Genomic DNA, 24,140 nt, shown 5'->3' on the forward strand with positions numbered 1-24,140 from the left:
TTAGTCCATAGAACCAAAAATAAAAGAGGTAGCCAAGGCGGGCGTTTGGTCTAGTGCTATGATTCTCGCTTTGGGTGCGAGAGGTCCCGAGTTCGATTCTCGGAACGCCCCTTTGTGGAGTTTTTATAGGTTTTGGTGGAGGTGGGGCCCAGGACAGGAATGCTTATAGACAGAGAGACACTCACTGTTTGTGGTGACCCATCTCACTTGACTTCACTTTTGGTATTTGGGCCCACATCCCCCACTTGATGGACCCATATTGTAATTTGATGTGGGCCCCTTCTAGCTTTTTGGGTCCAACGGCCCAACTAATTTTGTACAACTATATATCATGTCATATCACCTATATATATGTATATATTATTATATACATATAATTACACACTCTGGTACTAAGATTTGAAAGAATTATACTTAAATAGTTTGAAAATTTATATCTAAGTATACTTGAGGTTTACTTCAATATAACAAATAAGTCTCTTTGTTAGTCAAATTTTCACTGAATTTGCTGGTATTAACAATAAAAAAAGTTATATTTTACCTCTGATTCACTTATTATTGATTTATTATAAGCCAAATAAGCATCTTTATGATCAAATTCCCCTCATAGCTTATCAAAACAACTATTAACATTCTAACTTCAAATGTCCCACAACAATGGAATTATTAATAGAGTTAAATATATTTTCGACTCCTGAATTACGCGTGCCATTGTTATGTTTGACATTGTTATGTTTTATTAGTATTTCTAAAGTATGAAAGGTAACGAAAATACCTGGACAACATAATTTGACATTGTTATGTTTTATTAATATAGGTGGGCTGGTGCCAACTAGCTGCGTGCGCCTGCTCTCATTAAGTCTTTCCAACTCAAAACAAACCAACTTTAAAATACTCAATTTCGGACAAGTAGATCTAAAGGTTTGGTTGAATTAAGAAACAAATTATGTGTAGTTTCAAGTGATAAAACAGTTCTATGTATGATCCCATCAAAATGAAGGGCTGTTGTGTTGTCTTTTCAATTTTGAATCAAGAATGACCGTTGAATTAGTAAACAGTTCGTAGTATTTCTTGTAACATATCAAGATTGGTCAAGTGGTCATACTCCTCCAAATATAAGTTCCATTAGACTAGAGTGGCGTGATCAATCTGTTGAGATTTTGGATCTCGAGAGTAATCCAAAATGGCTCGTTTAATCAGAATAGTCGTTCGTCTTAGTTCTTGGAACATATTATTCTATTACTTTTAGAACGACTTAGAGGTTGAATCGATTACGCTTTTTTATGTACGAATCCTATCAAAGTAAAAAAAGTGTGATCTTCGAGAACTTGAGATACCAAGAGTTGCCGATAGTGGATTTAGGGTAGTGAGTGATTCATCATTGGCTACAATGTGAAGTAGCAGCCAAAAGTCCCACTCTTCCCCTTCTTATTTAGTGACTTCAACTCCAATGCAAGCAACCAAATGTCTAAGACAACGGCTGGTATGACATGACACATTACAAAACTTAGCTTCCTTAACAAGCAGTTGGGGTTCACTTTTATTGTCTCCTCAGCCAACTGAATGGTTACTTAAAGACTTCCCTAATCTATTGCAAAGCACAATGATTTATGATAATAGAGACAATTATAATAGTCCTAAGCTAAATACAACCACCTCAATAAGAACAAACTGTGGCTGAGGAACCAATGGAAGTGTGACTAGGAAGAAAGGATACTAGTTAAGATAAAGATTTTGGCCTCTGATAATGAGTCTGCAAACTTAAAAATGTAATTCCCATCTACCGTAAATCATGTACGAAATTGAAATTTTCGATGCTTAAATCCCTCTCGATTTCTGGTTTATGCTGTAGATAATAAGTTCTTGTTTCAGGAAACGTCGATTGCAGGGCGTCTCTTCAAGTTTGTAGACTTGATGAAAGTTATGAAAGATAGTGACCGGTACATTGTTGGGAGAAGTAATTCATTGGGAGATAAGTAAGAACTCTCAAAAGGGTGGAGAGAATCAAGTCCCAGCATCAAGAGAGTGAGCAAATTGGAGGAAATAAATAAGTGAATAAAATGAAATGATTTGTAAATCTTGGCTGCTAGTCTGCAATCGAAGAACTAAATCACTACAAAAATCCTTTAAGGTATACTTCAAATTAGCAAAAAACAAGTTTAGAGTCTGCAAGAATTGCAGCATATTTTCGGCTAAATGGGATGAAACAGAGGTGATACCGGTAGGCTGCTTACGGTAACATGAGCAGAAAAACTGCAGTGTAGTACCATCTTTGATAGAAGCAAGGAAAAGCATTATGAAGTCTGCTGTCCTCCATTTTTCGAATCACAGACTCTAGCATCTTCCCGGAATTTGCAGCACTGTCCTTTATACTTGTGAAATCACTAAGCAGCAATTTATACCTCTGTTTATCTTGGACCTACCATGGAAAGAACTGGGTACGCTCGTTATCCTCACCTTCCTCAGGGGCAGGAAGATTAAGATCTAGTAAATCAGGAGCCTCAGGCTTAGCTACTGCAATTCGGTTGTTGTTTTCATCATGACCACCAATAAAATGTGATCTCTTATGGCCGCCTAAGGCCTGGCCATTCTTGAAAACCCTGTTGCAGAATGGGCACACATGCCCTTTGTTCTTCTTAGGCTTAGGCATTTTCTCAGCATAACGAGATGAATTCTTGGAACTTGATTTTCTGTTGGTGGAGGACTCGACAATCTTGTTAGTAGTTCTGTAATCAGTAGAATCATCTAAGCTGTTCTCCCCACTCTCATATCTAGATTCATAAAATGTGTTAGTTCGTTTGTGGCACGGCCTGTGGCCTCCAAGAGCCTGATAAGACTTGAAGGTCTTTTTGCAGTTGAAGCATTCATATTTACTTCTCTTTGGAGAATTATTGCACAATTCAGCATTTGGCGTACTCTTTTTCATTATCTTTGCAGATTCATTCCATGGTTCGGGATTTTGAGAACTATACTTTCTCTTTCTTGATTCTATCCCAGCAAAGTTTGAAGCCATACCATCATCATCATACTCATTCTCCTTACTCGATTTGCTTAGTTCAGTCTTGATTACTTTCAAGCTCTTCCTGAATCCAGCACCATACTCCTCATCTCTCTCTTCAACACTCATGGCGGGCTTCTTGCATTCACTGAAACCACCATACCTTCTGAACCCATCAACCGACACATCGGACTCAGCCTTAGCACATTCATCTAAGAAATACCCGGAATCAGAATTCTCCATTTGAGCAATTTCTGCATCTATAGTACTATCTTTCAACTTCTTATTCCCAAATTTTGTTGCGGCAGGGATCACCTCGTCAAGGTTATGTATGCAGTCTAAGCTTTCCTTTTTACCAGTTCTCATTTCAATCGAAGAAGATTTAGTCTCCAGGACAACCGAATTATTGTCCGAAGACTCTACAACTGAATTAACACCGCCCTTGTTCCCAGAATCCCTTGATAACAACATTAAACACATAGCTATTTCCTCTTGTTCTTGTCCATCAATCTCAGAAACAGATGAAGAACCATTATTAGCTAAAGAGAAACAAGGAGACTTGTCAACAATTTTCTTGTACCTCTTACTCTTTGATGATCTGGTTCTCAGCCTCCTCTCCTCAGCTTCTGTATCTGAATGACTATCAAGAACCACTTTCTGACTCTCACTAGTCCAAGAATGATCATCCTTCAAACCCCTATCCTTCTCAGAGTGACAAGCCATATGACCACACAAAGCTTTAAGTGACTGAAACCCTTTTCCACATTGCTTGCAAACTCTCTCCTGTGGCAAGGGCAGCCTTGAATCCACAACCCTCCATGTCTTCTTGGGATTCTCTCTCAGTCCATAACTAGATTGCCCATTTCCAAATTCACCAAGTTTTGACTCTTTCATGATACTCTGAGACTGTCCAGGATCACCAAAAGATGAAAACTTTCTCATGTTAACCTCAAATTTCTCCTCAGATTCAGCTGAATTTGCAACTACATGAGACCTCATGTGACCCCCTAGTGACTTCCCACATGGGTACCTCTTGTAGCACAACTTGCAAACAAACCTTGATTCTTGCCCCTCCTCCATCATTTGACAAGTGATTCTTCAAACCAACAGAGCAAGAAAAAAATCACCCAATTACTTCAAATGAAAATCAGCAAACCAACTTACTGAACTTGAAACTCTGAAACAATGCAGCTTTTCTTGATCTACCACCACCCAAACAGTTCAACAAGCGGATACACCCAAAAACATTGAAGCCCAGATCAGAAAAATTACATTAAAGTACAAGAATGAACTTGAAAAAGCTCAAATCTGGAATGTGGGCCTGGGGCACAGATCACAAGGTCTACAGGAACAGGATCATCGAACTGGTCAGATGTGATAGTTTTGGGGCAAGTGAAAGATCAGACCCACAAAACTAAAGGAAAAACAACACTCTTGAATTCCACATCCATGTAATCAATCGTTCACAACAAGGAAAAGGAAAGGCACAAAAATGACAACTCCGCCCCGTATGTTAATTTTTCCAAGATTGTGAAAAAGAAATTAATTTGGAAAGAATCAAACTTTAGAACAGATGGGTCGCTAATGATGGCCTTGAACTAGCCACAGCCTATCAAGATAAAGAATGAAAACAGAAACCAAAAGACTCTTTCTTCCCTATATCTCTCTCCTCATATAACACATACATACGAATCATCTCTTTCTCTCTCTATATCTACACATTTCCTGTTTGTTGTGTGTTTACTAGGAGGAGAATTCCATGCATGGAAGCAATATATGAGAGCTAGAGATTGAAAAGATGGGCAGAGCACGTGTGCTTATGATGTGGGAAGAGTTCGTTGCTACAAAATCAAACGGCCAAGATCCGTTTGATTGATATGATGCTTTGCCAAAATCAAAAAGGGTATATAAAAAATTTATGATTTTTTTCCATTGATAAAAGTACAGATCTTTTGCGTTTGTGGGTTTTGATTTTCACTCTCAAAAATTGCTCTGAAACTTACGAAACTTCAAGGACTGAGGCCTCGTTTTGTAGGTCCCAATCCTCAGCCGTCATTGTGTAGCTTAATTCCCCTTTTGCCCCTATGAGGATCCACGGTTAATATTTCTTTTGTTTCTTGGCAAAGCTTTAATAAATGGTTGTTTACCTTTTGGGAATTTAGGGGTTGAATGGTAAATAGCCACATAATTTGGTTGTATTGTAGTGATTTGTTTCATTTAAGAGGTTCTTGAAATAAAATATAATATTGCCCATAACCGTCTCACACAATCACAAAAAATTTATTTAAATTTATACCTTTTACGCAATCACAGAAAAAATTTATTACGTAACACGATTCACGTTACAAACATAAAGTTACAAAGTACAATTATACTTACTATATTATATGACGACTACAGTCAAACTTGTTGAACATGGATTCAAAATTTTTCAGAGTTATTGTAATCTTTGAATATCTTTAATTATTAATTTCAGACATAGATAAATAACCACATCATTTGGTTCTTGTAATTTTGTTTCATTTAAGAGGTATTTAAAATGAATTATAGTATTGCGTATAACTGTCTCATACAATCAAAAAATTTTATTTAAATTTATCATGTAATTCATTCATATTACAAATGCAGAATCGCAAAGTACAGTTATACTTACTATATTATATGACGACTATGGTCAAACAAATATGAATTAAAAAATTTCAAAATTATTATAATCTTTGAGTATATTTTATTATTAATTTTAAACAAAGTTAAATATCCACATAATTCGGTTCTAATAATTTGTTTCATTTAAGAAGTATTTCAAAATGTACTATAATATTGAGTATAACTGTTTCATACAATTATAGAAAAAATTGTTTAAATTTATTATGTAATTGGTTCATATTACCGAATTACAAACTACAGTTATACTTACTATATTATATGACGACTGCGGTCAAACGAACATGGATTTAAAATTTTTCAAAGTTATTATAATCTTTGAATATAATTATTAATAAATAATTTTGTCTCACATGAAAATAAGTTTGCATAATAAGTCATTTTAGCTTTTTAGTTACACACTAATACATTTTCAAGAGTAAATGAGTACATGGTGGAGTTGTCCCTTGTGAGAATTATTGGTATGGTATGACATTGAAAACAAATACATAAAATGAATGGTGTTTAATTAGTTCAGTGGCTAAAATTGAGGTTTTATAAATAAATTTGAGATTATGAGACCGATCCCATCAAACGTATATGTATTTATTGTAATATATTTCAATGTTTTTTATTATATTAATGTATCGATAGAGTCGATATTTTGCTGATCAGTTTATCAAGATACTATGTAATTTTGTAATTACCGTTTTTTTTTTATATTTAAAAAAGAGAACACAAACATAAAAACAAACCAAGAAGAAACAAATCAAGAAATTGGTATTCATTATTAGTAGGAAAGATTGTAGATAAGTTTAATATGTTGTGCAGATCTACCCATCACATATTTGAGTCATGAGAGGAAATGAATCCATCATCCCACACTCAACCCCAAAACAACACTAAAATCATTCACATTTTAGATCCAAAGATCTGTCCCATTTTCTATCAATTTATTAATTAATTTGTTACACCCTTTGCAATTATGGCCATTTACATCATCATAATTCTTTACACTCCCATTCTTCTTCTTCTTATTATTATTATTTTAGTAGGCATCGATTCAACTAATATATCAATATGATTAAGATCGGTAGATAAACTGCATCGATTCAATAAATGAGTACAAAGAAACGAATTTCAATAACTAACATAAAGTGAGACAAATATCCACACATCCGATATGCCTCGAATTCATGAGCCCGAACTTATTCATGAACCTCAATTTCAGCCTTAATTTATACTTTCGTTTCTTGGATGTTTGCGTCATGGTCAATTCGGACTTAATTAGTGGTAAGGTTGAGAGTGCAAAAATTCATAATTCTTACCTGTATATGTGCTCAATAGACTTGCAACATCAATTTTGCTAGTGAATGTTGTCATGCTAATTATACATATTTATATACATAGAAAGTAAATTTTGTATAATGAAAAAACCCTATATTTTCTTGATTAATGATGTGTAGAAAATGCATGTTTTATAAAATGAAGTTTTTATGAAGAAAAAACCCTCTACTTCTTGATCACTAGCGTACAAATATTGGGTGAATAGCAATTTACCCCCGTGATATTAAAAATAAGCACATTACCCCTCTATAAAAAAAATATAGTAATTTACCTTCCCGAAGTAATTTATCTCCTTATATAGGGAGATAAATTGCTTCATTTTGAAATCATTGGGGAAGTAAATTGTTGTATTTTAAAAAATACAGGGAGGTAAATCACTATTTATTTTTCATAAGGGGGTAATTTGCTCATTTGCGATATCAAAAGGGGTTGCTTGCGTTTTTTCCTATAAATATTATCTGAAATACAACTTATTTATGGTGTATTTTTAGAATTTTGGGTTGTGTGAGATCACATATACTTCTATATTATGAGGAGACTTATTAACAAAGAAAATGTAATAACTTCAAAATGTAAAGCTAAAGAATAAAGAGCAAATGGTAAAAGGATTGTGAGACTTGTTTGGAACTCCACCTTTATGATAAAGAAAGAGTACAAAATGGAAGCAACTAATGCTATAAATGTATGCCAAGTCAAACTATTGGTGAGTGGATCTATTTGTCTCATGCACTTAACTTTTTGGATAAATTATATTCAACTTACACAAGCATCTTTTTCTTTTATATAATTATTAATATATTTTTTAAACTTATAATTTCAATTATAAATATATCTTTGTTTAATAGTAAAATTTTACACAAACACCCTTCAAGAGGTGTACCTGTAATTTTTTAATAAAGGACAATAAGTATTTATTGAAGGAATCGGTACAAGCTCCGACGTAAAATGAGCAACGGAGCGATAAATAAAATAATAAACGGGATCATATCCCACATCAATCTGGCTATTCGTGCACTTGCACACTAATAAGTTGATACAAGTCAAAAGTAAATAACTCTTTGAGAATAGTAGAGTGTTCTAGTTTCAAAAGCTCTCATTCAATAATAGTTTCTTCATTTGTCTGACAAGAGCTAAGGAAAGCTCTCTCTAGTAAGTCCACACAAAACACAAACTTATGTTTCTTTTAGCCTGCTAGATACTCAACAGAGTGATACTAGAATAATACTTTTATAAAGTAGAAAGTGTTTTGGTTTTTTCATAAGAAAATTTTGAATAAATTTCAAGTTCTTAAGAAGAGAATAAAAGAAATACGACTCTTTTACGAAGAAGAGAGATATAAGAGACGCAAAGTAATATAGATACACATACTTTTTTTGCTAGCACCCTTGAATAGCTAACCACTCTCTCTCTCTCTGTATATTTATAGAGTGGCTTGCTTCAAGTTAAGAGTAGGTGAGCTCCACCCATGAGGATGCAAGCCCTTAATCAAGGGCTTTTAATGTATAGTACGTTCTTATGGTGCCCTGAGGGTCCCTTAAGGCTTGACCACAATTTGAATTAAACACACTTTGCCTTTATATTAGTAATTACTAATCGAATCAATTAATCACAAGTCCACATCAAATACTTTTATTTAATTTTTTGACCTAAGATTGATTTATCTAATTAATTCTTTCTAAAATTTAAATATTTAAGTAATTAACACTTTGAGTGTTTCTATCCCATAGGACCTCAATTGAATAATTCAATTATTTAAATGATTAATTTAAACTCCTTTAAATTAATCTTCTATCTCTTCCGGATTAATTCTCCAATTAATTTCCACAATATCATTAGTATTTTGTGTGTGAAGTTTATAGGTCCACATTCAGCTGGACTTGAACTTATATCACATATGCAATTTAATCAGTCAACTAACTTGCTCTAGATTACTTGAATTATATTCAATTAATCACTCTTGATCAACTCATTAATCTAAAAGTACCCGTTACCATGGACAGTCGTCTAGAAACGATCCATCAAGCTATCATTTGATCAACGTCTAGGGCACAAAATTCTAAATCGGTTTCCATACTTAACTTTGATAACTATGTAATCTCTCTTTCCTATGTTTCTCATTAATCAATATGAGAAACTCTATGGTCTTACACTTTTAGAAATGAACATAATCCGAAGGATATAGAAGATCGCCATCTCATGATGGATGATGGATGCCTTCTTAAAAAGCACCAACCTCCATGTATGTTCAATTGCACTAGTGTGAAATTTTTGGCAACCACACAATACTGTAGTCACATCAGCTAGTACCAAAATATAGCCACCCGATACACAAGGTTGCTATGGCTCCTCAGGTCGAACGACTGATATCCGTACTATCGCAGCTAAAGAGTTCTACCCGTACCAATAAGCGACACAGGCTTCTGTATGACAACTCCTGTAAGTCAATTTAGTGAACTCGACAATTCACCTGTCAAGCACCCGCTAAAGTACACGTCTATTTTTGATGAAATGCGACACTCATCATATGAATCTATCACTCAGTGCGAGTCTCTTTAGAATTCCACAATGCCATTCTTGAGGGTTCTTGATTTGGAATGTTCCAAACCAACCCTTGAAAGTTGGTCTTATAGTCACCATCAAATGATCCAATTTTATTGGTTTAACTAGTTTGTGGACTTTATCTGTGAAATTCGGTAATAACATGTAATATAACATGATAAAGATGGCCAACGAATAAACTTATTCATGATATTTAACATTAATCGAATAAGATTATTATCAGTAGTTTACAAACCAACCAATTATTGACTTTCTGGTTGCCCACACTAATAATCTCTCACTTGACCTTTAAGCCAATCACCCATATACTTCAAACCTATCTTCTCAAGATGTTGAGTATAGGCGAATTGTGAAATAGGCTTGGTCTATAGGTCTATCATGTTTTCTACAAATGCAATGCGATCCACCCTCACGTCGCCTCTTCCTACTATTTCTTGGATCAGATGATAGCATCTGAGGATGTGTTTAGCCTTGTGATGATCTGGTTTCTTTGCTTTCGCGATCACCGCTTGTTATCGCAATACACAATTATATGGTCAACAATATTAGGTATTGCACCCACCCAACTCTTAGATTTAGTTTTTCATTTGAACTGTCCCCTTAGCAGCTTCCGAAGCTACCATGTATTCAACTTCAGTGTTGGAGTCAATTATGTGTATACTCCAATCAAATCAAGACAAATAATTTTACATTTATCTGTTTTAAAAAATATAAATATTAAAGAGATAATGTTAAATTAACCAATCATGTCTTGCCAAATATTTGATGTATGTATCTCTTTAAATTAAATTACAAAAAGATAATACAAAGGTGTTCAAATGCATTACGACTCTACCTCTTTGACACCTATATAAAGGGGTTCCTAGAGCTCATTCAGAACACAGAGATAGAGAACAAAGAGAAGAAGGCCAAAATAATTCTCCTTATAAAGCTCATCGAGTTCATGAATATTCAAAGTGCTTAAGGCGGAGATTAAGTAGTTCGTCGAAGGTGCGCCACAAGTTATAACATGTAATTAGGGATTACAGGCGCTAAGCCCTCAAGAAGATCCAAGTGGCAAATCCACTTCCAAATCTTCAAATCATAAGTCGATACTATAGCAGTTATTTGGAATTACTCGCGTAAACCCTCGAATTAACGTTACAGAAATTCAAACTAAGTCAAATAGAGATCTATAAGAAGTTTTTACCTTTGAATTTGTCAAATACATTCTTGAAGAGGATTATATAGAGATTGTACCCACTTTTACCTACAAATACACATTTTTATTGTGATAATGTTTTCGTGTTTTGATTTTCAGACACGATAAAAAATTAGTGCTCACATGTACATTGGAGGGAGAAATAAGCCTTATTATTCCAAGGCAATATAGACAAGAAGGAGTGAATTAAAGAGACATATAAGTCTCATCAAATGCACAACAATAAATAAATCGACCAGTCACATTGGTCTAAGGACTTCATGAGCATCCTTGTTCATTATTCATTACATAAATAACAAACGCATATCATATATGTTAGATAATATCTTATATTAAAGCCTATATAAAATATATGCCGGTATCCAATATCATACATATTTATTTCATATATCAAAACTCATATAGCCTCAACAACTTGAATTCAAAATAAATTATGGGCATCACAAGTATTCCGAAATTGAAATTAACAATTAAATTTAAAGTTAAAATTTGAAAAAAAATTTTCAGAACATGTATTTGAACATTCCAAATTAAATACATAATTAAAGAAATATTTTCTAGAATTATGGCCTTACTAACTTTGGATCAAAATCACCATTTTCAAAATACAAAATTAATAATCAAGGTAAAATTTCATAAAAGAAAAATTACGAAAACACCATTCGGAAGGGTTGAAACAACCACCGGAAGTGATAAGATAGTAGCTGGTGGGCATTGTGCACGCGCAGAGGATAGTTCTGCACCAGCCTGTGCAAGCGGCCCAAGCGGCAAGGAGGGCCTGCACACGCTGGCACCCCTGCGCACTGGCATTGTGCTCGGTCGATGACGAATCGTCAAACTTTTTTGTTGTTTTGTCTATTTTTCACAAAATACTAAAAATAAAATACCATTTAATATGTAAATCATCCAAAATTTATTTCTCAACAACCACGTAATTTAACATATAAAATAAACATAGAATAATAATAAGAATATACTATTACAGTAAAGTAAAGCACATAAATGCACATAAATCAACTAGCTAAGTGCACGAAGCAGGCTATGATACCACTTGAAGAAATCAGTACAAGTCCAGGACATAAATTGAGCAATGAAAGGGATAAATAAACTATTAAATGGGATCATATCTCATGTCAACCAAGCCATTCATACATTTGCACACCAACTAGTTGATGCAAGTTAAAGAGTAAATACCTCTTTTAGAATAGTGAAGTGTCCTAGTTTCAAAAACTCTTCTCCAATAATGATTTTTGCTTGTCCACATAAGAGCTAAACAAAATCGGTCTAGCAAGTCTATACGAAACACAAACTTGTATCTCTTTAAGCGTTGCAGAAACTCAAGAGAGTGAGACTAGAACATCACTTCTATGTAGTAAAATGTGCTCTAGGTTTCTTAAGAAGGCCTTAAATGAATTTCAAACTTTTGAGAAAAGGATGAAAAAGATACAACTCTTTGAGGAAGAAGAGAGATATATATAAGAGAGTGATAAAGATAAAGATACACACACCTTTTGCTAGCACCCTCAAATGGCCAACCACTCCCTCTATATATAGAGGTGGTAACTTGGTTCAATTCAAGATAGGTGAGCTCCACTCATGAGGATGCAAACTCTTAATCAAGGACTTTTGATGCATGATAGGTCCTTGTGGTCCCTTAAGGCTTGACCACAATTTGAATTAAACGTACTTTAACTTTTGATTATTTATTAATTGATCCAATCAATTAATTATAAGTCCATTTTAAATCTTTATTTAATTCTTGGACCTAAAATTAATTAATCTCAAAATCCAAATATTTAATTAATTCAATTAATTAACACTTTGGGTATCCTATTTCATAGGACCTCAATTGAGTAATTCAATTATTTAAATGATTAGTTTAAAGAAATTTAAATTAATCATCCATCTCTTTTGAAATTGATTCCCATCCTAAATGATTTCTCTAATTAATTTTGCACAATATTGTTAGTGTTTTGTGTGTGACTTTTATAGATCTACCTTCAGTTAGGCTGGGGCATATACCATATATACAATTTAAACGACAACTAACTTGTTAAAAAGTAATTGAATCATATTCAATTAATCACTCTTGATCAACTCATTAATTCAAGAGTATCCCTTACCATGGGTGGTCGTCTAGTAATGGTTCATGACTTTAGAGAATATTTAAAATAATCGTGAACCTTTAACTGCGCGTACCATACAGGTACAGTCCTTCCATTAAGCTATCTTTCGACCTAAATTTTTTGGATACGAAATTCTAAATCGATTCCCATACTTGACTTCGATAACTATGTATTCGCTCTTAAGTCATTAATCAACATTGGGAGACTATTTTTCTATATGATCACCAGTTGTGACCACAAACTTCTAGGGGTTAACACAGTACAGAGGATATAGGAGATCGTCATCATCTTATGAGGGGCAATAGATTCTTTGTTAGCATGCACCAACCTCCATGTATGCTCTGACCATACTAGTGCAGGACTTTTGAAAACCATCCTAACACTCAGTAACATCAGTCAGGATCAAGATATAGCCGCCTCATACACAAGGCTATTGTGGCTCCTCGGGTGGAAGGACTAATATTCATACTATCATAGTTAAGGAGTTCTAGTCATACCGATCATGCCACACAGGCTTCCACTTGACAACTCCTGCGAGTCAACAGTAAACTTGACAACTCACCTGTCAATTATCCACTAATTAAGTGCATGGACGTCACACCGTCGTTGATGAAATGCGACACTCGTCACATAAATGCATCACTTAGTATAAGTCTGTACAAAACTCTTCATTTCCCATTCTTAAGGATTCTCGACTTGGAAGTATCAGACCAACCTTCAAAAATTGGTCTCATAGTCGCCATCAAATGCGCGACCCAACTTTATCGGTTTAACTGGTCTGTGGGTTTTGTCCGTGAAATGCAGTAATAACACATAAACACGATAAAGATGGCCAAAGAATAAATTATATGTTGTAATATTTAACATTATATCGAATAAGATTTTAACAGCAGATCATAAAACAACCAACTAATTTACTTCTTGTTCAACTACACTAACAATTATTTAATTACACTTGAGGGGATCTTCATATACTTTACGATAACATTACCAAATCATAATTAGACAACAAGGCATTGTGATTTAACTGAATTTAATTGTTGTAAATAAAATAAAATAATTTCAGCTAGCAGGTCCTTAGCTTCTCAGCAACTACCAAAAAACAGGCTACAGCTACCAGAAACGTAATAATAAAAGCTTGAAAAGCCACTTATTATAATTTATTAATGAATCTGCTCAAGAAAGAAAAAAATAAATCAGCTTATTAATTTGCAATGTGAAGGCAACGTGTACAAAGTGTAATTAAGCTGCTTAGTAGGGAGGGTTATTAAATTAGTCATGGAATATAACAGCTTATATCAGCCTAACACAAGTCATTATTTTACTTAATGTTTTTGAGTTTGACCAAACAATCCCCAGTACCTTTACCAGCTTTTGCTTTTATTATGAAGAAGGGGGTGTTAGGCAGAGACTGAGAGTGGTCACAATCAGATTATGCATAAGCAGAAGCTGAAAGCTGCTTAAAATTGAATTAGCAAAGAGTCCTGAATGGAATTGATTTTAAAAAGATGAGATTCTCTTTTCTTAACTGAGAAAAACTAAGAAAAGGTCCCCACCAAACACGTACTAAGCTGGCCAAAGAAGAGCTATAAGTTGCTTATGACTTAATAATGATGATAATATATTTCAGTGTCTGGGCCATAAGCTGTTTGGGGAAAGCTTTTTCCCATCACTATTTTGGTTATGAGTCCTCAGCTTTTGTTGGAGACTCAGCGGAAATTGAATCCATCATCTTATAGTCATTACTATTCCAACTAAATTGAACGTTACCGACAATTTTTTTTATATTTTTTTATGCATTTTCAATTTCAAGAATCCAATTCTGATATGAAAATTTTACATTATCTCTTTGGCTAAAAATTGAGGGATTGGATTTATCCCTTGTGGTTTCTATGTTCTTCATTTATTTATAGGAAATTAAGTACGAAAATAAACTATTTGAAGCTAAAGCTAAATCAAACTTTCAAATTAATTTTGTGTGTATTTCCACTTAAGGTGATGAGTACAAAGTGATGAATATTTGTTATGTTCCTGGGAGAATGGGTATAACAAATTTGGCATCGTAACTAAAAAACAAGAAAACCTCAATCCTACGAAAGTAATCTGAGAATTCGTTGTCTCGGAGCACGACAGATCTCAGAGGTACAAATTCATGGGATAGTACCACAGATTGCATCAACGGGCAAGACATGTGTAAGAAGATTCCAACTTATTTTGACTTGCTCAACTAAACAAATGGCATATTAACACTTATGATTGGGGAGCTTTTCATGTGTCCATTTTAGACAAGATTTGGGCCGTTTTGGTGACATGATGTTGCCACCAATTCCAGCCCAGCCCAATTACGTTTAGTTTCAAAAGTGTGATGCAGCCATCTATCTATGTATGGAAGCAGCCCACCAATCTTAATTACTATTACATCCTTGTACAAGATGATAACATCTATTACAGTCTGGAGGAACTGATCTTGCATACCTTAAAGTTTAAGCATTCATCATTCTTGCAATTTTATGCAGGAACATCTCCATAAAATCAACATTACAAAGTGAAAATGACCTTAAAGAATAATAATTTATTCATAAACCGGTTCTTAACAAAATTTATACAGCAGGGTGGGGATGGAGGATCAGGTGACCCCATTGAAGCAATGGGAAGATCGCCATGCTTAACCTTAGTGGAGAAACAAAATTCTTCCAGAGGGAGGAACTCACAATGTTTCACTCAGAACATTGAGTTTAAGTTCCCCACCAAAGGGAAAAAGAAGAAGAAAAAGGGGGGCACATCGATCTCAGCAAGAGGTCGTTTCCCTTTTTCACTATCTCTACTTGTACACATTAGTATCAGGGATACGGCAAGCTAAGACATATGAACTGCAGTAGCATGCTAGTTTTTGGTATCTTGACCAGCACCATCCATCTCTACAGCATCTTGCTTATGAACATCGCCATCAGAAGTGTCATGATTGTTGTCGCTGCCCTCATCCCTGCAACAATTTTCAGGCTCGGACCCATAGTCGTCCACCCAGCCTGCATCCAGATCCTGATCACCAAAAGACTCAATTGTAGAGTCTTCATCTTCCCCTCTGACTAGATACAAGTCCCCGTGGGTGTGTCTCAGGTCATCTTCATCATCAGTGTCCTGATCAAGTAAAGAAGATCGGTTCTGAGAGTAATCTCCATGGACACCTTTTGGCTCTTCATCATCGTCACTGTCTATCTGCAACAAGTAAGATCTGTTCTGAACTGCCCGCCTTCGCAGCATAAAGACATTGAAATAATAACTGATGAGTTCTTTCTTTGTTCGAGTTGGGAACATGACACTGAGGTGCTTCCAAAAATTTCTGCCATGTGATGCAGGATTAGAGAAGATCACATTGTGAAAGATATGTTCATCTTCAGCACTCCACCTCCACGCGACCTCTTCACCCATATCATAGAACCCCAAATTTGCGAAAGCCTCTTCGCCGATTGTCTCTCGTAATTTTTCTCTTGCTTCCTTTACATGTTGCTGCACACATCTCATGGATCCCATATCCAGGCAGCTACAATCTGTTCTGCCCCGTCCAACTGTTACTCCATCAACGCTTGAACCATTTAACCCAGGCATAGGGATGACACAAGCACCCATCAATCTTTGCTCCTCATTATCAACGAAGTTGTTGGAACCCAAAGAATCTTTCGCACTAGAGCTTGGATCCCACTCTGGAACTTCAGCTTGATAATCTGGTCCAACAGGAACTTCTTTCCTAGGAGAAGAATTCAACAGGGAAATGTATGGATCCTCATACTGTTGCGGGGGTCGCCACGGTATGCTGAAGTCAATATATCCTGGAAAATTATACAAGATAGATGTGTCCTCGTTTCCAGCATCTTCCTCACTACTGCTACTGGTGACCAAAGATAAGGGTGCACTTGCCTCCAATTCTTTGTCTGCCAGGGATGCACCATTTGTGTCACCATTTTCAAGCATCCCGTCAGAGTGTATCTTACAAAAGTTGCTCTTTACTTCGCCTATTCATATGAAAGAGCAAAATCAAAATCAATCAGTGATTCATCGCTAATTGAATTGATACTGTGCAATACATAACCAGATGATAAGCGCATAAGTTGTTCAAATCATGCGTAACTAAAATGTGAACAAATGATTATAAATATAAAGGAAACTATCGATAAGAAAACCACATATAAAAACATGAAAAAAAGTAAAAAATAAAATAATACAAGTAGATTGACAAATGTGATTCCAAATAGCAAAATTTACCAGGAGAATCAACTTCGAGAGTAGTTCTGTGAGTAGGAAAATCCTCTGCTGTAAATGTCAGCTTTCTGTTATTATCAAGTTGTTTAGGTTGCTTGAAAGAAAGCTCTGGAAGATCTTCCTGTTCTAAAGGACGCTTGACTCCCATCTTCTGTATTGTACAATATAAGCAAAAACCAATCTTAATGAGTCCCATCTTTAAATGGAATGTACAACCGGTCATAAATCATAATTAATAATAAATGAAGTAGTGATCTAGTGCATGAGGAGGTAGCAGAAATATCGATATGATACGTGCGCCAACAAAAACATCCATGTATTTCTGAAAATTTTCCAAGTTAGTATAAGTATGTCTATTCTCTAGAGTGCACATCTACAAATTGACAGAAGCAAAGAAACCAAGGTAGCACAAGAAAAAGAATCAGACACTTCTTGCAAGGAAAGAAAGACGCAAATGATAAACCTACACATGGCAAGTGTAATTATAACATTTGTCACGTTTACACGACAAAAGCACCAGAATCAGAATATGCTGGCAACATCAGTCCAGAAAAGAAGGAAACTGAATTATGTCCAAGACCAGAGAGAACATAGAAATTCATAAATCACTATCCGACAAAGAACAAACATAAGCAGTCAACATAAAACCTGCCACGTTAAAGTAAAAGTAGCACAACCAAACAATCAATTATGGCTTTATTTTTACTCTGTAATGGTAAACAGAAACATGGTCAATTAACTAACATATAAGCCAACCGAATCCAGCCAGATGACAGTATCACTTGCTTCAGCAGTGCCACCAATTAAACATAAGGGACACACACCTAAACATCCAAATATTCTTTCCTTTCTACATACTGTATCAAGTTTGACTCATGCAAAACACCAAGTAAGCTCCACGAGCATATACGGGTATTCATGCTAATAAGATAAACACAAACATTTTCTTTCTCTTTTCAGAAAAAAATAATTTATAGTACGTTATTTCAAATATAAAATTGTTCTATCCGCTTTCTTTAAACTAATAACATAAAATATTCAAAAAAAAGATTTCCAAGACTAAGACGACCTAAGTATGCTCTGCAAACAAATAATTGCAGATACAAACAAAATTAAATAAAACGCCCAATATCACGAAAACCCTAACCCTAGATTCACAGAATTCACATACAAAACCACAAAAAAGCATATTAAAATTCAATTCATAAACAGACATACCAAACGCGTAAATCAATTTACAGATCCAAGGAACCCTAAGATTAAAGAACCACGACGACGGCCAAACCCTAGATACCAAAAAGTCTCTGGATAAAATTACAAATTCTGGGTCTATTAATAGAGGGGAAATAACGAATATAGACAATTGGTAGACTTTACCCAAAAATTCAACAGATTTCTACAAGAAATCGCACAGATCGAAAAATTCAAAGCGAAAACCTAGAACCAAATGAAATCAACAGATTGGGTCGAAAGACCAATCAATCGGGAGAGAACGAAACGAATTGAATCAAAGGAGTGCTGGATTTGAAGATTGATGCAAGAAATCAACAGAAATTTGGATGATTCAATGATATTGAGATTGGAGGCGGGAATCGTAAGAAATTGGGGGAAAATTTTCGGTGCGGTTCGTGTGGTTTTTGTAGAGTGGAGGAGGATCCGAATAGGATGACCCGGTTACGAGTCCGCACGTGTGGTAGCTACACGTGTCGCCCAGCTGTTTGGGGGGTGTTAGATTTCCCCACTTGGGCTTTGACTTCCCTACCAAACAAGAGAAAATAAAGCCGAAAATGGAAATCAAATATTATATGACGCCCAAACAGTCCTTTAGTCAGTGAACTACTTGTCCAATAATATTCAACACCTATATATAAAAGTGGAACAATTCATCTTTAGTTTAATATTGCATTTAATTCTTTATTTTTATTCTGATTCGTAGTTTTTCATATAATTTTATCATACTAAATCCCTTTTTTCATTTTATAAATATGCACATTATGCAATAGATGACGTAAATTTTATATACATATGCTTCTGCATATGAACTCGTGCCAACGGACATTATAATGTAGAAGGCATGAACATCTTTAGTCGCCTGCTACATGTCCTTTACTGCGTTAACTTGCTTCAGAGCATTCAGGCTAAGAAAATTTAAGAAAAATGGGACGACACAATTCGAATTTTTTTCATCGCAAGATCCTTGTTGATTTGGTTTTCCTATTCCTCGGAATTGTAAGTGCTCACTAATGTTTCCCTTACACAGCTAGTATCTAACGCAATTCTCAAAATAGTAGTAGTTTGCAATATCAGGAAAGCCTTTGCAGTCAAGAATATAAATCAGATTCGGAAAGGAAATGCAGTGAAAGTGTGGAAAACTTGGAAGTAAAAACAATAAATTTGATTTCTCTTGATGTTCCCGAGCGTTTGGTATATTATAACGTAGTGATAATAAAAGATCATGCAAAGGCTAATGGAATACAAACAAAAAGGAACACAAAAATAACCACGAAGTCGTTTCCTTTTTGTTAGTCTTTACTCGACTACTAACGTTGCCCCTCGTTCAGATCTTGTTCACAAAGCGTTCAAGTATAAAATCCTTCTAAAGTAACACATACCATACTAGGCATTAATGGATCGACATACTTTTACTAGAAGGTATAAGATTTAGGAAGAAGAATCAAGAACTACACTATTAACTTAATGTATTTTTTATTCACTCTTATTCTTGACTTAATTCAAAATCAAGAAAAACCAAGAGGTAGTGGGATTTTTCGGCTAGAGAGAAAGAGAGACGGGGGGAAGAGGAGGGTGTAAGGTGCGTAGTGTGTGTACTGTTAGGAGATGAATGAACTAGTCATATAAAATCTAGATGTTATTTAGGTAGCTTCTGACAATATGACGATTTTTCATCAAGATTGAAGACAATCATAGACCGTTATGACCGAGATGGGACTTTGCTAAAGCCCCACTCGACCACCTTATTTTCCTTCAAGGAGGAGTCAACTCGTCCTTGCCATATAGAGGATCAACTCGGCCAATGGGCTCTATTTTAGTACACCGGGAACTTGTTTAAATAAGTTAGAAAGCATGCCTAAGGTTTAATGGGCTCTTTAAATTTAATTTAATTAAAGCCCAACTGAAAATCCAATATCCTTTAATCCAAATTAAAAAGACAAGATCAATTTTTTTAGTTAATAAATTCAATTTACTAATCAAACCAAACTCAATTAAATTTATTCAATTAATTTAAAAGGTTAAGCCCAAATTTAATTAATCTAATTAGTTGAATGTTGGGTCATCCATCTAATGACACATATAAATGATCTAATTATTTATATTCTCCAAAAATTAATTTAATCTAATTAAATTAATTCACTTCTTTTGAAATTAATTCAGTCACTCCCACGATGATTTGTGTGTGACTCTTTAAGTTCACCCTCAATTAGATCTGGGCTTGTGTCGGTCACAACTGATTGATTAAATTTAATTTACTTAATTTTTTTTATTAACTTTTAATCTGTCACCATGGGTGACGTCTAACAATGACCCATTGCACAAGAGACTAAGTGAATGTTAGCATGAACATTTAGGCTCTCGAATTCCATACGGGTATGGTCCTTTTGTCTATTGTTTTCTGGCCTTAGTTTATGACATAAAATTGGGTTTCGATTCTCATCTTAGATTAAGCATCTACTCTCAATAATTGAGATTGCGTTTGCTCCATTGATCGACATAGAAAATCATTTTCTATTTAACCAATCACTATGGCCACAAATTAGAAGAGCTTGAACGCATCTCAAAGCGTATAGGAGATACTGTTGTCACATACTCAAAGGGTACTGATCCTCTTCTTGGAATCTACCATCCTCACTACATATTCCAATTGCACTGAAAAGGGTTTGTAACAACCATGTCCAAGATATAGTCATCTCTCTCCAAACCCAAAATACAGTCATCATTTATATGTGATTGTCATGCTTCTTTAAGACTAATGACTAATCCCGTACTATCGGAGCCAAGGAATTTCAGTCATACCAACCAAGCCTCCAAGGCTTTCATATAACAATTCCCTATGAGTTAGTTCACTTGGTTCAACAATCTAATCATCAATCAACCCACAAAAATTGTATTGACGTCCGAAATATATCGCCAATAAAACACGACACTCATCCAACGAATGCAACACTTACTACAAGTCTCTATACGATACTCAATACCCTATCTCAAAATCCTCAACTTAGAATGTTTCAAACCCAACCCTTAGAAGTTGGTTTCACAATTGTCATCCAATAACAGCCCAAGATTTAGTCTATAAGATTTATTGTGATGTTAAGATATTGACTCAATATAAACAAGTAAGCACAATAGAGATAAATGCCGCGAATGAATACTTACTTTTATTCATTATAATATCACATTACATCGAAAACTATAAAAAAAATTACATAAAAAAATCAATCTAATTGAGATTCTAGTCTCTTATTCTAACAAAATCTGCACCTAACCAAGAACTAACTGTAATTTCATTGTGTCCGCATAACATGCAAGAACATTCTTGTGTTCAAAACGGAAGGATCGATATATTGAGATATTGAGTTGACTATCAATAATCAACGCTACTGCAGGTGTTTAACCTCATGAGTCGAATGGATTGATTTCATACAGGTCTTCCAACATTGAGATACATCTCAACACTGTGAATACTCCCAACCATAATGACATATCGAGTACTTAAGTTAAAAGTAAATTCTGACTCCAGTATTTGACTGAAATAAATAATCACATAGCTCTATAGATTAGGACATCTTTCGGTATAAATTACATCGTACGGATGTAACAAAAACAAAGGAAAAGTATAAATTACATCGTACGGATGTAACAAAAACAAAGGGAAAAAAAGAAAAACTATGTATCAAAATTTGATCGAATTTCTTCCAAGTTAAATAATATCACATAACTCACTGTCTATTTACTGCCTTCAATGAAGCCATTTTCCTCTTCTAACAAAGGTTCATCCTCCTCCGCCCTCATCTTCTGCCTAACTTTGCACACCACATAACGCCCCACCTGAACAAACAAAAACACAGAAAATAAGCTCAAATTAGACAACCCAAGCTAGGTATCTCTGCTGTCATAATCATAATAGTTATACAAATAGCCCCTGAAATTAACGACAAACGTATCACAAAAGATGCAAGTACTTACAGTAGAAGTGCTAGTAGTAGCAATCCAACTGGGACTGCAGAAGTACTCGGTCATCTTCCAGTCAGTTTGGGTTCCATTGGGAACATTTTCACGGTAGAACAAAAGCTTATTCTTGAACCCTATGATTTCTTGGTTATGATGAATGGGAACGTCCTCTCTGTAAGCTTTCCAGTAGCCGGTTGGCGTGGTCCGAACCGGACCCTCTCCTACTGAGTTCTTTATCTCCTCCAGTGTGAAAAAGTATGCTTCTTTCTCTCTTCCATGCTTGAATTGATCTTAAAGCACATGTTTCAAAAAATTTGAGTGTTTAATGTTTAAGAGTACTAAATCTTGGAAACATAGGACATTTTACCAATAGGGTCTTTCACTGAAGTCCTTAAGACAACGTCGAAAGCATCAAAATCAAGTAAAATATCTGGTTTTCTTGAACAACAATAGAATTTAGCTCGAAAACAAAATCTTGTCTGAACTTATCTAAAGGAAGTCGGCCGGGATCATGAAGCATCAAAATCACGTAAAACATATAGGTTTCTTGAACAACAATAAAATTCAGTTCCAGAACAAAATCTTGTCTGAACTTACCTAAAGGAAGTCGGTCGGGATCATGTTGATAGACGCCAAGAAAATCCATGATGAACTCCGACGAAGAAAGATCTTCACCCTTCAACTTGGGAAGTAGATAATACAGCAATAACTCAACATCGGTCGGATGAAACCGGAATCCGAGTGGAAAATCGGCATCTGACAGCAGTCTTTGAATGAAATCCATGTTGCAGAAAATATTGCAAAAACTCAAAAGAATTGGAAGAAGATGTCTATACTAGGTTTTTTAGTTTAGTTTAACCTTCTTGTGTAATAGAGAGCAAAAGAGAGTCACATATATATATATATATACATTGTTTGTGTTTAACTATAGTACGACTCCAATTTTGGTAACTGAATCGTAGTAAACATTGAGGGATATTGTAAAATTTATGTCCTTAATGTGATTGGGGATTGTTTTATATGGTAATTTGGTACTCTTATTATTAATATTCGTATAATCTTTGCAATCTAGAATTTTTTTCAAATTTAATTTAAGTGGGATCCTGTTACTTGAACTTTTTTCCCCAATGAATTATTAATTAATTAAGAGTTCGTTTGGTTCAAGTAAGGAAAAAAAAAAAAGTGAAAGAGCGAGGGAGAGTGAAAAGGTAAGAAAGACGAAGAGAATAGTAGTTTTCCTTCAAGTTGATTAGTATGATTTAAAGTAGAGTAAATCGTAAATACTTTTTCTTGTTTGGTACGAGAAAAATAGATTGAGAAAAAAAAAATTAATTTTTTATAAATTTTTTGACTAAGCCTTTCTCTTTATTTTATATTAGAAAATAAATACGATACTATATTAAAATAATTTTTAGTATATAAAAAATTTAAAAATCTTATTAGTAAAAATATTCATCAAACAAGAACAAAAATATTTATTATCAATAAAAATATTCATCCAAATGAGTATTCTACATTTATTATAAATTATTTAAATTTAAATAAAATAAAAATTACAACAAACAATCAACGATGTTAGAGTTTTTCGATAATTTGATTATTTTTTCTCAAAAATTATGTACCGGTATTATCAGTCAAGAAGGAAAAAATAATTTGAGTAAAATTATGTGCATAAGTAATAGAGTAAATAAAAATAAAAAAAATATTTTTATCTTTTTGATCTTATACATTTACTTTTCAATCCTATCTTGTATGAAAACGAAACTGAACTCCGAAGGGTTTCATATACATTCAGTTTATTCCCCTCTAATTATTCTCCCCA

At 34.5% G+C, this 24,140-nt stretch overlaps 3 protein-coding genes and 1 non-coding gene across 5 annotated transcripts; 1 reads left to right on the plus strand and 3 right to left on the minus strand.

The window, feature by feature from the left end:
- Positions 40-111, plus strand: TRNAP-UGG. Its single transcript has one exon. It is a non-coding gene; the product is annotated as a tRNA-Pro (tRNA).
- Positions 2,237-4,987, minus strand: LOC105160026. The gene has a single exon (XM_011077283.2). It carries the CDS (start codon positions 4,079-4,081, stop codon positions 2,420-2,422), a length of 1,662 nt encoding a protein of 553 aa, XP_011075585.1. The 5' UTR covers positions 4,082-4,987; the 3' UTR covers positions 2,237-2,419.
- On the minus strand, positions 15,427-18,756 carry LOC105160027. Of its 2 annotated transcripts, none has more exons than XM_011077285.2 (3): positions 18,509-18,756; positions 17,135-17,282; positions 15,427-16,884 (listed from the first exon to the last, which is right to left on the minus strand). In XM_011077285.2, exons 2-3 carry the CDS (start codon positions 17,277-17,279, stop codon positions 15,758-15,760), a joined length of 1,272 nt encoding a protein of 423 aa, XP_011075587.1. In that variant the 5' UTR covers positions 17,280-17,282; positions 18,509-18,756; the 3' UTR covers positions 15,427-15,757. The 2 variants fall into 2 exon arrangements, with proteins under 2 accessions (XP_011075587.1, XP_011075586.1); XM_011077284.2 differs by having other exon boundaries at positions 18,350-18,755.
- LOC105160091 (NAC transcription factor 29-like) lies at positions 22,094-23,102 on the minus strand. Its single transcript, XM_011077355.1, has 3 exons — positions 22,916-23,102; positions 22,334-22,608; positions 22,094-22,195 (listed from the first exon to the last, which is right to left on the minus strand). The coding sequence occupies exons 1-3, from the start codon at positions 23,100-23,102 to the stop codon at positions 22,094-22,096; spliced, it is 564 nt and encodes a 187-aa protein (XP_011075657.1).

This window comes from Sesamum indicum, linkage group LG4 (genome assembly GCF_000512975.1).
Source record: "Sesamum indicum cultivar Zhongzhi No. 13 linkage group LG4, S_indicum_v1.0, whole genome shotgun sequence".
NCBI lineage: Eukaryota > Viridiplantae > Streptophyta > Magnoliopsida > Lamiales > Pedaliaceae > Sesamum > Sesamum indicum.